The 13,902-nt window shown below is 45.1% G+C and overlaps 1 protein-coding gene across 1 annotated transcript in view; it reads left to right on the forward strand.

The window, feature by feature from the left end:
• Ephb1 (EPH receptor B1) overlaps window positions 1–13,902 on the forward strand; it is a 417,904-nt gene that overhangs the window by 351,851 nt on the left and 52,151 nt on the right. The window contains exons 10-11 of the mRNA XM_077793624.1: window positions 1,925–2,047; window positions 13,421–13,668. Coding sequence (XP_077649750.1) covers window positions 1,925–2,047; window positions 13,421–13,668 — 371 coding nt within the window. The remainder of the gene's footprint in view (window positions 1–1,924; window positions 2,048–13,420; window positions 13,669–13,902) is intronic.

The following is a 13,902-nucleotide window of genomic DNA, read 5'->3' on the forward strand; positions in this document are numbered from 1 at the left end:
TTTATTTTGAGACAGCATGTCCCTAAATTGCTGAGGGTCTAAGTTGCTAAGTTACTGAGGCTGGTTTGTCCAAATTTTAGTTGGTGCATTCCAGTGTCATTCCCCAGGCCTCCCAGGAACATTCTAGAATGGTGTTTACCACTCTGAAACAAGCCATCCTGCATGCCAGGAGTGATTTTACTTAACGACTATCAGTAGACCAGCTTTCCAGAGCAGCCCTTCTCCTGGACAGGGCACCTGGCTGTATTGGGCTTTAACTCATGTTGTGTGTGTGTGTGTGTGTGTGTGTGTGTGTGTGTGTGTGTTACTAGGGATTGAACCCAGGGCCTTTCACATACTCAGAAAGCACCCTACCACTGAGCTACACCACAGCCCTTCTATTTGGTTTTTAAAAACCTCCCCTCAATTTTTTTTCCCCTGTTGTATTTGGACTTCAAATCCTTGAGTGATTAGGTGAAAAGGGAACATTATCTACTTCTTTATTTTCAGTGCTGGGCACTCTACCACTGACTACGTTCCCAGCCTTTTTTATTTTTATTTTGAAACAAGGTCTAAGTTGCCAAGATGGACTTGAACTTGTGATCCTCCTACCTCAGCCTCCCAAGTGGCTGGGATTACTGGTGTGCACCACTGCACCGGCTAACTCAACATGAGTTTGGAGAGCTATCAGAGGCTTTTCAGAAGGAAAATGTCAGAACTAGAGTATAGGTGAAGGTCTAGGAGACACTAGAGAATACACTGAAAAGTTTGGGCCAGGATGGGTGAGGCACTGTGATGAGCTCATGGAACCTTGTGGTCTAGCCTCCTCCTGGGGTCTCCACCATGGGGATGGAGCAGTGTGGCTTCTTCAGACTCGCCTGCCCCTGCTGACCCGACTCCCTCATGACACAGCAGCAGCTGGCAGGAAATCTCTTCCCCAGGATGCGACACTCTGCTATGTCATATTGGCTTCCAGAGTCCCCACCCTCCCACCGCCCACCACCACCACAATTTCTATACTTCGCTTAATGATACATAAAACACGTTGAAAAATGACATTGGGAACGAATCCATTTGTTTCTTGGGTTCCATTTACTTTTTTTTTTGTCCCCTCTCCTCTACTCTTTGAATGTTTTTCTCTGCAATGACGATTCTCTATTTTGTCCCCAAGCATGCCTATCTATCTTGCCACTGTATACATCAGTGACAAGGTCTATATTCCTTTATGTATTTCTCATCTACCATTTTATTCGTTTTTCATACTTCAGTGTGTCTGAAGGCAGGGGGGTTTCAATTACCATTTTTCTTTCATTCCACCCCATTTTTTCTATGTAGACTTTGCTCTTTTCCTCGATTAGTATTTTCTAAGCTTCTCTCTTCCCATTTTCTCTTCTGGGTGTACTGTCTCGGCCCTTCCATCTTGAGGGTTTTCTAACAGCAATTTCTTTCTGTTTTTAAAAATCCATCCTCATCCCTCTTGTGGCCCTGGACCACAGCCGTCAGTTATAACCTTAACTGTGGCCTCCACTCAGGGAAGTTGTCAAGTTGATAAATATTGATATCTACCCTACCATTTTACCACCACTTTTCCGCTAATGCATTTGGTTGGCATCAATCAGCTTCTTTGCCTTCTGTGAGCGCCCGGTGTGGGAACTGGTCCCAATCTGTCATTTATAAGTCATCTGTTCCACATTTCATCGAGAGCTCAGAAAGGGAAGAAAACATGGAGGAGAAGTAAAGGACAGAGATCCAGGCTAGAGTGGACCGGAGGGAAGGGAGACGGGGAGGTCCGGCTAGACACGAGGTGGGGACAGTGGCAGGCTGCAGCCTGGCCTAGAGAAAAGAGGCCTTCTCAGGAACGCCCCTGGCACTGGGGACATCAGCAGTGTCTTAGTGACGACCCTGTCCTCTTTGGGATGTTAACCTACTTATCTCCTCCAATAAGGCTCCCCAGGGATGAAGATCTACATTGACCCCTTCACTTACGAGGACCCCAACGAAGCTGTCCGGGAGTTTGCCAAGGAGATCGATGTATCTTTTGTGAAAATCGAAGAGGTCATCGGAGCAGGTATGGCTCTCCCCTCCCCTCGCCTCTGCCCTCTTGGTGTCCCAACGTCTTCTTCCCACCACGGTAGGTGTTTTCTTTCAGCTTCAAAAGTCATCCCGTTGGGAAGAGCGCTTCTACCTTTCTCCTCAGAAGATGAATCGGGACCGTTCGACAATGTGTATATCTAGGACAGAGAGAGAACATCACTTAAAATCTTTCAGGGGCCTTGATCACAGTGGCTGAGCTTACCTGGTGGTGGAGAGAAGCTTTCATTTTGAAAAAATTCAGAAATAGCTCCAGAAACGGACCACCAAACGCAGATGAGAGAGAGATGTAGGATACTCGGTCAAGATGACTCGGAAAGAAATAAAAAGTCTTAGAAGCCCAATCTAGTATCCCACTCACCCACCATGATTCCTCAGTGGCTTAGGACCAGGATATTCTTGCCTATTTGGAGTTCCCTCCTTTTCCTGGGCTCCTGCCTTTGGAGCCAGACCATGCATTGGAAAAGGAACCCAGCCCAGCATAGAACTAACAGTGCTGAGCTGCTCTCAGGAAATCAGACCCAAAGACTGATCTAGAATACTCATCTTTCTTTAATGGATTCCTTGTTGAACGGACTTATGACACCTTATTAGTGTAAATGATATAAAACATCTCAAAACATGATTACAAATAATTTTCTTTGCAATCTCTTAGAAATCTTCTTAAAAAAATATATTTGATTCCTGTCCCCGTCCCTTGCTTTTATTTTCTTCTACAGCATTCTTTGTCTTTTCTTTCTCCTCCTGGTCATTAGCCATCCTTCAGGCTCTCTTCACTAACGTGCTCTTGAGTCCACAGGGTTTTATATTCATATCACTCTTTGGAAAAACCAAAGAGTGGCATTTCCCAACAATATTTCAACCCAGCCAAATATATTTAGGCAAAGACGTCGACAGACACTTCATATAAATTATCTTTAGGGGGACTATTACCATTCTTCGACTCACTGCCTCTCTTAATGCACTGAGGGGTCAAAAAGCCATCTGTGAAATTGGAAGTCACATTTCAAAGCCTGCCCCATTAGGCCACCATTTTCATGCTCCAGTCTCCCCCTTGAGGAGTTTGGTCTGGGACTCTGTGCTTTCTTCAGCCTCACTGTGGTGGGTGCTGGGACTCTGTCAGGACACATCACCCACTCAGGAGTTCCAGCCACTGACCAGAATCTGAACCACAGGAGTCTATACGCCTTTCCCGCGGACTGTCATTAACTCTGCTGCTGAACCACGACCTTCACTTCTGCGCAGATGATTCTCTCTTCCTCCTTAGACGTTGACATATTTAAGGATCATGCCTTGGAAGGCTGCATAGCAGATAAATTGGATTCCTCTGAGGGGCTCAGATTTCTCTAGTAAACTTGAAAGAGTGTTTGGGGAGGTGGTTTTTCAGCCCTGCGCTCTGTTTGCCCGCGTTATTAATTGTTGTTATGGCTGGTGGTAATGGTGCCAGTGATTTTAATGTTGTTATTTATGTCATGTGCTTAGGGGTGATGTGCTCAGGACCGCATTTCATCCCCCACGCCAGCCCCTTCCTGCCTTTGTCAGGGAGGAGTGAAGAGCCCTCTCACTTTATGGCCCTGCAGGGAGCTTCAATTTGGGGTGAGCTCACTAAAGGCTGGATGTCCCTGAAGGGACAATTGATGGTCCTGCTCCATCCTGCACCTTCCATTTGTGCCTGTAGCATCTACCAGCACTGTGGTGTTAGTGCATAGTGCTCAAAGGCGGTCCGTCCTCTCCGTGGCTCGCTTGGCATTGTGGAGCGATGCATTGAGCAATTTATATGACACCTAGCAGCGTGGCGTGAATACCTGTGCTCAGTTGCTGCTGACCACCCTCCACCACAGCCCCAGCTCCCTGTGATCCAGAACCTTCCCAGAGCGAATCCCCCACCGACGGGAACCCATGGTGCATAACCTGATGCGATTTGAACGCCAGACACCCTTGGCTGGAATCCATCCCTCTGCCATGGCTCTCCCCTCCCCCACATCCGGCCTCCCTGAGACCAGCTCCACTGATAGAGCTGGTGCCAAGGTCAAGTAAGAGAATATTTTTTTCCCCCAAGATAAGATTTATACAACGTAATGGGCGATCAGCCACCTGGAAGATTTGGAACGGGGGTAAAAACTTGGTGGTATTATGAAAAAACAAAACAAAACAGAACCCCCCCCCCAAAAAAAAATGGAAGAATCAGATGTCATTTATTCTTGCTTCCCTTCCCTCTCCTTCCTTCCTCCCTTCTTTCTGCTCACCTTCTCTCAACAAACTTTTACTGGATATTTCTTACTCCCTCATGTGAGGTCCCACAAATGAACAAAGAGCTCTGCCCCTCCTAGGTCTGGTGGCCTCAGTGGTAAACAGTCAGGAATCCACAGCACAGGCTTCTGCACACAGGGCAGAGTTCAGCTGCTTGTTCTAGGAGGAGCAGGGGGATCAGGAAAGCTCCACAAAGGTTGAAAATTAATAGAAGAAAACAAGTTTTTGTGAGATGCATTAGGAAAAAAAATATAGGTTAGTGACAGAAAAGGAAAATGAAATGGTTCAAGGAGGAAGGCACACCTGTGACGGCTGTTGTGTGTATCTCTGGCCAGGCCCCTGTCCAGGGGCGTGCTGGGGCTCTACATCAGCCAGGGCAGAAGTATTTACACCATGGGAATTGGCAGGTGCGACAGATTCTGGAGGGCTGGTAGCTGAGCACTTACCAGCAGGTCTCTGCCCTCTTGACTGTGCAGTTACTTTAGAGAGGTTACAGAGGCTTGTGCCTCCTGCATATGGAATCAGAGAAGAGAGCGGTGTTTGCTGTAGGAGGGAATCCGTTTGGACTTTGAGAAGCTCCTCATTCATTAGACGTTGCATCTGTGCCTGTGACCTTGATGGGTGCTGGAAAAGTACCCTGATGCCGAACAGTCCCTGCCAGGCACATCCAGCACACAGATGGTCACACACTCATCACGAGTTGAGGGGAGAGACTGAGACTGAGGTGAGGGGCCCAGAGAACACATAGCCCTGGAGAGGGGAAAAGAGACTTGATGGAAGGGAGGACTCAGGGCAGGGGGACGTGAGCGGCTCCTGAGGATGGGCTCAGAAGGAAGAGAGAAGGTTGCTGGGGAGGAGTTTTCTGAAGAATCAGGTTGGCCTAGAGGCCTGGAAGCTGTGGTGTGCATTTTATCCTGCGGAAAACAGATTTCAGAGCAGCGTGGGAAATAGGATGGGGTATGGGGAGCCCAATAGGATACATTCTGGGCTGGGTCAGGAGAAGGTGATAGGAAGGGTGAGCAAACTCTTCTATGTCCAGGGATCTGTCTTGGGGCTTAGCTTGGGTGTGAGGAAGAGCGTCTGGGGTGGCTGTTGGGATCAAGGATGGAGGCTACACTGAGGTCAAACTGGGGGGCACCCAACAGGGCGAATAGAGAGACTAGTGGGGTCAGTGACTAGAATCAACAGGGACAGGTGGCATGGAGGCAATTTGAAGGCAGAGGAAGGCTTCCTGGCACCCAGGGTGTGGAGAGTGACCATTGTGCATGTGAGTGAGGCCACTGAAGAAAAATCTAGAATCTATGAGACTGAAGAAGCTCATCAATTGCCCAAGTGTCTCCTAAAGTTATGGAGGATGTTGAACAAAGGAATAAAAATTAGGAATTGTGAGCCAGACTTGGCACCCACCAAGAAAACTGAAGACTTCTTCACTGACCCTTATGCAATTATTTGCTTAATGTCCACCTTTCCTTATGAGGTCAAGGTTCCCAAGAAGCAAGAGAACGTAGGTATTTTTCTTAATCTGGGACCTGGCCTACCTGTGTGGCTTAGTTGCTCAATTAAATACATGTTGTATATGGTGTGAAAACAATTCCTTAAGAGGAAACTATAGCAGAAACAAAAATCTGGATAGCTAGGTAGTTTGAGAGAAGGCAGAGAGGCTAGAGAGATGGACTGTGGTCATGAGTTGTTTGGTGCTCCAAAAGTGGCCCAGTGAGGAAAGGAAAGTCAGTGGATAATAGTGTCGATTGCATTATCATTAGAGAGGCTAAGAGTCCACCCTCATGTCTTCAGAAAATATTAGCTCATTGTTCCCATAAGTCTGACTGAGGAATCACCTGAAAGTCCAGCTTCAATGCACTGATTAATTTTGAGCAGTAGGATCAGCAGATCTACCCAGAGAATAAACCAGGGCTGTGTGTGTGAGATTGGTCCCTACGGTATGACACTCCTGTGTTGTGCAGGGTGCGACCCGTATCACTGTATGCAGCAGCCTGATCATGACTGTCAAGTACATAGAGGTGTCACCAGAATTTATTAATTAACGAATACATTCTCCTCCTCTGACTCAAGCAGCTACCAGTTCAGAACCTCCACCTGGGCTGATCACGAGGGACAAGGGGGCTTGCAATGAAAGGGCTGGGAAAGGACAGTTGGGATGAAGGAATGTGTGCTATGTCCAGAGGTGGGAGCAGAGTCACCATTGGAGGTCAGCAAAGGCCCAGCAGGTCTTTCCTTGAAGAGGATGGGTTTCCTTAGGGAATATGGGGTACAAAAGTCACCTGCCAGCCTGCTTCTCCTAGGGTCATTCAGAGTGAAGACAGACAGCTTGGTTGTTCTGGAATAAGAAATCATATCAATATCTCCAGAAATGATAATTAAAGTGCTGAAATCAGCCAGCCTGTGCTGGGCCCTCTCTGTGTGCCTTGTAAGACCCTGCGTACTTCATTGGCATCATTTCGTTTAACCCTCGTGGTATCCCCACGTGTCTGAGTTTATGTTTGTGTGTATGTGTATTTTTTTTTTTTTTAACTGGCGAGTAGATCAACATTCAGAGGATAGCTTGCTCTAAAGGGCGTTCTGCCGCTCAAGTTAATGATACAGCTAAAATTTAAACCCGGATGTAGCTGCTCTGGATCTGATGAAAGTTAACCCCTACACTCACTGCCACTTTGGTTGCCGTGGAAAAGAGCAGCTAAATACACAGTCCTTGCTTTTGATGCTGAACTCTGTTGAGCAGTTTGGAATACCCAAGCCTCCTTGCTGGGAATTATGATACTGCCTTAGAATTCATTATCCCCATATGGTAGCACTGTAAAGAGCTAAGAGGAGGAAAAAGATGGACAGCCATCATGGCTAACAACCAGGTGTCCTCCCAGGTCGACCTACTCCAATAGCCTGGTTAGTGGGCATCTGGGGAACTTGGCTGGAAGGATGAAGGCGGTGGTGATCAATTAGTGATGTCTGTCCTCCAGGCAGGTCAGGAGCTGATGGAATGTGTGTCAAGGTCGTACTATCAAAGGCTTAGCCCTAATCTTCTTGCACCGGCTAGTGGATTCAAACTTGCTAAACATCATTCTTTTTTTTTTCTTTTTTTTTAATATTTATTATTTAGTAATTGGTGGGTACAGCATCTTTGTTTGTATGTGGTGCTGAGGATGAACCCGGCATGCCAGGCGAGCGCGCCACCACTTGAGCCACATCCCCAGCCCCAGCTAAACATCATTCTTAAAAACCTTGTTTAAATGTATTCTTTAAAAGTTCCATATCTGGTGTGAGCCTGAATTAGTAACTCGAAACTCTGGTTTCCTTTTTTTCCCCCCCAAGGCAGTTTGTGACTTCAAAATGCTGGAGAGAGAGAGAGAGAGAGAGAGAGAGAGAGAGAGAGAGAGAGAGAGAGAGAGAGGGGGGGGAAGGGAGGGAGAGCAATTGTGTTTAGATTCATGCTGCACAGAGCCAAAAGCTACTGCTCAAAATACCTGCTGGCAGGTTGGATGTTTCATTTTCAAAAATTGAAAATTCTTTCCTTCTGATTTTATATATAATAGTTGAGGCATTGAACATAGCTGAACCACTTTCTCTCTCTTCCTCATTTTGTTAAGGAAGGTTGGAAAGAGGTATTGGCAAGGAGTTGAAACTCGTAGAGGATAATCTCAGCAGCTGTGTGGGAGGACAATCATAGAAGCTGGAAGTCCCGAGGGCACTGGTTTCAAACTTGAGCCAGACGTTAGACTCAAGAGGAAGCAGGTTCAAGCCCAGACCCAAGGGCCCCACCTACCAAGCTTCCAATCCAGCAGGTCTACTGGGGCTCAGGACAGCATTTTCTTTTTCTTTCTTTCTTTCTTTCTTTTTTTTTTTTTCCAGTACCAGGGATTAAACCAGGGGTACTCAACCACTGAGCCACATCCCCAGTCCTTTTTATTTTTTAATTTTGAGACAGAGTCTCAGTTCACTAAGTTGCTTAGGGCCTTGCTAAATTGCTGAGGCTTTCCTTGAACTTGGGATCCTCCTGCCTCAACCTCCAGAGCCGCTGGGATTACACGTGTGCACCACCCACACCTGGGAGAACTGCATTTTCTAACAAGTTCCTAGCTGCTAGCTTCCTAGCGTGGACCACACTTTGAGAACCACTGCTGAGTGTCCCTGACTGGCTTGATGTCAGAGCTATTCCCTAACCAGCTCCATGTTCAGCTATGGGAGAGAACCCAGGGTCAGGTGCAAAGATGCATGCCAATTCAAAGTCCACCCAGACCAAAATTAGGCTGGCTGCATTCTCTGCGAGTGAGAATCTCCCTGAAGAGAATCAACCACCACTATAAGCATCTATTTTAAATGTAAAGTTAATGCTTGATTTATTGAAATTATTTTTAGGTATTAATCATTTTATTTTTTAAAAAATGAAAAATTAGAGCCATGATAGGGAGTTCATATGAAAGGAAAGATTTTAAGAGTCCAAATCATGCCAAATCAAGGCACCATAGGGGGTCAAGTTCTGGCCCCAATTACAGTTATCAAAAAGCAATGAATGGTGCTGAAGCAATTGAAAAGCCCGGCAATAAAGTTCACCAATTGCCAATAAAAAAAAAAAAAGCAATGAAAGTTTCTTGAAGCTAGAATTATGAAGCTAAAGGCAAATATTACAGGTGACAGCAATTTCTTAGATCCTAAGTGACCCCCAATTTTTTTTTCTTATTAATAACACAAATATACCCATTGATTCCCACCTCCCTAGGAGACTTTGAAAGTACCAAAGGGCCAGAAACTCCAGAAATTATCATCCTGGTTTTACCTTGGGACATCCTCTGTGCCCAAGTACCTGGCAAAGGGACTTCCCAGTGCTTCTGTCAAAAGAGCACTGGATCTTAGATCAGCAACTTTACTCACAAGGCTACAGAAACCTGCTTTTCCTGTTTCCCTTCCTTATCACACACACACACACACACACACACACACACACACACACACACAAACACACACGATGCACTACCCTTCCCTATGTGTTTCGTCTTTTCTTAGTCACCACCACAAGTGTCTTGAACAGTTTTGTCATTTAGACAACACTTTCCCATGGGCTTCTCTACACCCAGCTAAACAAGACAAGATGGTTTCTTGCTTCTTTTTACTCTAAAGTGATGAGAGAGCTGAGTCTCCTGGAGAAGTGAAGGACCCAGGCAAAGTCATTGCCCCAGGTGTGGTCGGCAGTCCACGTGGAGCCTGCTCCTCTGTGCACCATGGGTGATTCCCTCCCAACTGTGCGCAGTGGCCACTTAATTGGCACAGGCAAACACAGCTTCCGAGAGAGACACAGGTATTGAGTGACTTCTATGCAGTTGGTGTGTTGACAATCTGCTGGCTTGGAGAATAAAAAATCATTTCTTTGCCAGGCAGGAAAGGAACTAATTTTATAGAATTACTATTCTTTAAGCCATTGCAAAGCAGCTGGTTCTAAGGTGACCCTATGACCATCAAGAGTCACCAATGACAAAGCCCACTTAGCCTGCCCAACAAGAGCATGGTTTTGTTTTATAATTTTTATGATGAGTCCCTTGCAAAAGATGTGCTTGAAAGCTAACCTATAAGAAGGATGGCACTTGTGACCAGATTACCATAAAGGTCAATGAAATCACACTTGTCAGAAAAGTAATTTGATCTACCACATTCTATGAAGACACAACTTTTCAAAGACACACCCTCCTTGTCTATTTTTCTTCCTTCTTTTCTTCTTTCTCTCAATTCATATTGATAAAGCCCACACTATGTGTCGGTCCCTGTACACTGCAAGGCAGTCTGTATGTAAGTTCTGCCTTTAAAAGTATTCAAAGGCATAGAGGTAAATTCCCAGAACCTGGGGGCTTTGGGCAGTTTCAATAATTCATTTGAAATATGCTTGGTTGGCTTAGACCATGGGTCTCAGCTTTGGCTGCACCTCAGGTTCACCTGGGCAGCCAGCCCTGGCCCTGGGTTCAGAAAGGCCCACACTTTGTTTAATGTTATTCTGTCAGTCTTTCAATTCTTCATAATTTCTGAACAAGGAGCCCTGCATTTTTACTTTGCACCAAGCACTGCAAATTATGTGGCTGATCTTGCGAGTAGCTTTTAAATCTGTCAATGACCAGGCTGCACGCAGACCAATTACTTAAAATCTTGAGGTGAGACCCAGCCCTCTGTATTCTGTCAAACACCCCCAGTGCTTGCAGGGGCTAGATGACTTTGAGAATCACTGATCAGAACAGAATTTCTCAACTAGGTTGTTTATGTGTATGTTGTGGGGGGACATCATTCATCCAAAGCATTCTTCCCCACTCTAGGTACAGGTGTTTATAAATTGATGAATATTCGGATTCCTTAATACTCTGATCCTACCTAACTTCTAGGCAGGACTTTAGGTGAATCACATCTGTCTTTGAAACAGTCTCACTTTCTCTGTTTATTTCTACCTGGGAACTGAGTTGCTGTGATTAGTCACTATATATGAACTGTGTGGACTTGTTCCTTTGGGACATAATGGTCCCTGAACTGAAACTTCTTATCTAGAGACAGAATGATAAGAAAAGAGACCAGCATGAACCACAGCCTTGGCTCTGAGTCACAGCTGTGTGGCTTGGGGCTTGATTTCTTTGTGTCTCTTTATTAATTTTTTTATTAGAGAAATGTGAATAATTATACCCTAGTAGCAGGAATATTGTGAGGATTGAATGGGACAAGACATGCAAAATACCTAGCACATAGTAGGTGGTCAATAAATACCTATTGGTGTACTATCTCTTCCAAGAAGAATTAACATACTCTTCCCCTCAGCTCTCACCTATACATTCTTCCTAAAGAAAAGTCATTATTCAGACAACAAGAAAGAAATACTAACCAATAGTATTCAATAGTAAAGTTATTAAACATGCAATTTCTATTCATTCAGTTCATAATTATTGAAAATACATTAGGTCAAATTTTCCCAGGGATAGGTTCCATGGAGGTTTACTACATATACACACAGACCCATATAGAGACATATACATATATTCATGTGATAGCCACCTGGTGTTCAGCAATTTTCTTTAAATTTTGTGCATTTTAACTACCAAAGTCATGCTTATTATAACAATCTGAACCCTACAAAAGTAACTATATCAAGTTTCCTAATTTCTACCTTCCCCTCTCATCCCCATCCTTCTACTATAATCATTATTAAAAAATAATTTGAAGTTTCAAATAAATTTGCTATGGATTTTCCTGTGTTTCTTTGCATACACACACACACACACACAATCTCAAATGGGATCAGGGTGCATATCACTTTGTATACTTACATTTCTTCTTCACTTAACAACAGAATGTGGGCATCTTTGGAAGTCCACAGTTTATCACCCATCAGTCAGCCAATGAGTGTGCTATTTTGCAGCATTCCCTGGCTTAGTCCCTTTTTGTGTGACAATGGAAAATGCGGCTGCATTGAAGATACTTGGACATACAAATTTAAAAGCTGATATTTCTACTTTGAGTTAAAGCAGTGGTCAAGTCTCAGCAGTTTATAATCCAAGACTGGCCAAATAAATAATAACGCCTGTGACACGCCACCTACCAGGCACTCCAGCGGATGTGCCGTATAAGCAGTGAACCTAGGAGTCCCAGTCTGACCTCCAGCAATTCACCAAAGCAGCATGTGACTCAATGTCCAAACCAGTGTTACAAATGATATCCATCTCAGCGTGAGGTCTGGGTTGAAATCTTCCTAATGGTACTTAAGCCAGCATCTACTCCAGCCCATTATTCTGTCAAGTTCAGTAGACTCTGGAGCAGTTTTATAAAAGTCTAGCAGTTTCCTTCCAATCTTTTTGGTAATAGGAAACAAAAGGAACTCCCAGCTAAATCACACAGGTGATGGGAACTTGCCTTTCTAATGCGGCCAGTAATTTTTCTGATTGCTCACAGTTTGCTCTATTATTTTCTTCCAGAAATTGAAAATGAAAAAAAATAATAAAGTTTTCCCAGCAGAAAAAACCCTGCTTTCCTTGACAGGCCTTTGACACACATTTCAGCGATGCGATTACAAGTGGATACTTAACTGCTTCCCATGAAAGATCTGGAAGTTACAAAACCAAGGGAAATCATAGAATAACTTTTGAGAGCACATTAAGCAAGATTCAACAGATTTTCTTTTTAAGGCAGCTGTGACATAGTGTCACCTGAATCATTTTTACTCTTGGTGATTTTACTGCAGAAGTGTTTAAATGCTGGGGCCCCAATGAAAGTGTGTAACACAAACCCTCTAGGAGAAATCAGTTGCCATTTGGAGGCCAGGAGTGCGGATAGCTGACAGCCTCTGGCTGCAGTGCCTTGGCTGTCTACAGGGTCAACCTCATCTTTCCTCCATAGGTCTGGTTCTTCCAGGTAGCCCCCAGCCAGTGGCTGAGCCTAGGGGAAGCTGTTAGGGCCTAGCTAGTTCTGGAACATGAGCTCTTTGCTGCAGAACCCCTGGTTAAGTTGGCTGAGAGTCTGTTAGGTCTGCACAGGGCACATCTGCATTATGATCTAGGCTCTCCCTGCCCAATCCTGCTTCCTTCTCCTTTGATCTTTCACAAAGAAACTTCTTCCTTTCCTAACTTGTTCATGTCCACTGTCTGGAGAACCCAATAGACCCAAATGATCTCACAGCAGTGGAGGAACATAGACAGTATGGATCTCATCCCGAGGACTACAGTACCCAAACACACACCCCATCCCCTGCACCAGGCCCTGCTAAAAATAAATTAGGATTCTGTCAGAGGAAAACTGACCATCTCATTTCAATTACTCAGCTGGGGACACGGATGGAAAAAATTAAGTGTGGGGGAAAAAACAAACACAAGTATTCTGAAATTCCACTTTAGTTTCTCCAACTATGTCTAAGAACCAACATGAGGAACGTATTTTAATATTCCTTTTGTGTTTTGCAGTGAACTGATTAGAGCCGAGACAGCCTAGATACAATGAGAGAACACTATTTCAATTTCTGCCACTTGAATCACAATTCCATGTTGAGCGGCATGGCTGTTGATAAGATGCTGCCCCCTTGTTCCACAGACTGAGAAGGAAGAGGACACTAATTGCATTCTCTTGGTTGCAGGAGAGTTTGGAGAAGTGTACAAGGGGCGCTTGAAACTGCCAGGCAAGAGGGAAATCTATGTGGCCATCAAGACCCTGAAGGCCGGGTACTCGGAGAAGCAGCGTCGGGACTTCCTGAGCGAGGCGAGCATCATGGGCCAGTTTGACCATCCCAACATCATTCGCCTGGAGGGTGTCGTCACCAAGAGTCGGCCTGTCATGATCATCACTGAGTTCATGGAGAATGGTGCTTTGGATTCTTTCCTCAGGGTAAGAGCGACTCAGGGACAACTCAGGGAGATTTAAGCCTGGGGAGAAGCGACCTGTGAGGATGACCCACTATTCAGACACCACCTGGATCAATGTGGGTGCATGTTGGAGTTATCAGCAAGGTTAGCAGTGATTTGTTGCTAAAAAGGAGAGAACAAAGGCCGGGCACGGTGGCGCACACCTATAATCCCAGCAGCTCGGGAGGCTGAGGCAGGAGGATCACGAGTTCAAAGC

This window comes from Urocitellus parryii, chromosome 2 (genome assembly GCF_045843805.1).
Source record: "Urocitellus parryii isolate mUroPar1 chromosome 2, mUroPar1.hap1, whole genome shotgun sequence".
NCBI lineage: Eukaryota > Metazoa > Chordata > Mammalia > Rodentia > Sciuridae > Urocitellus > Urocitellus parryii.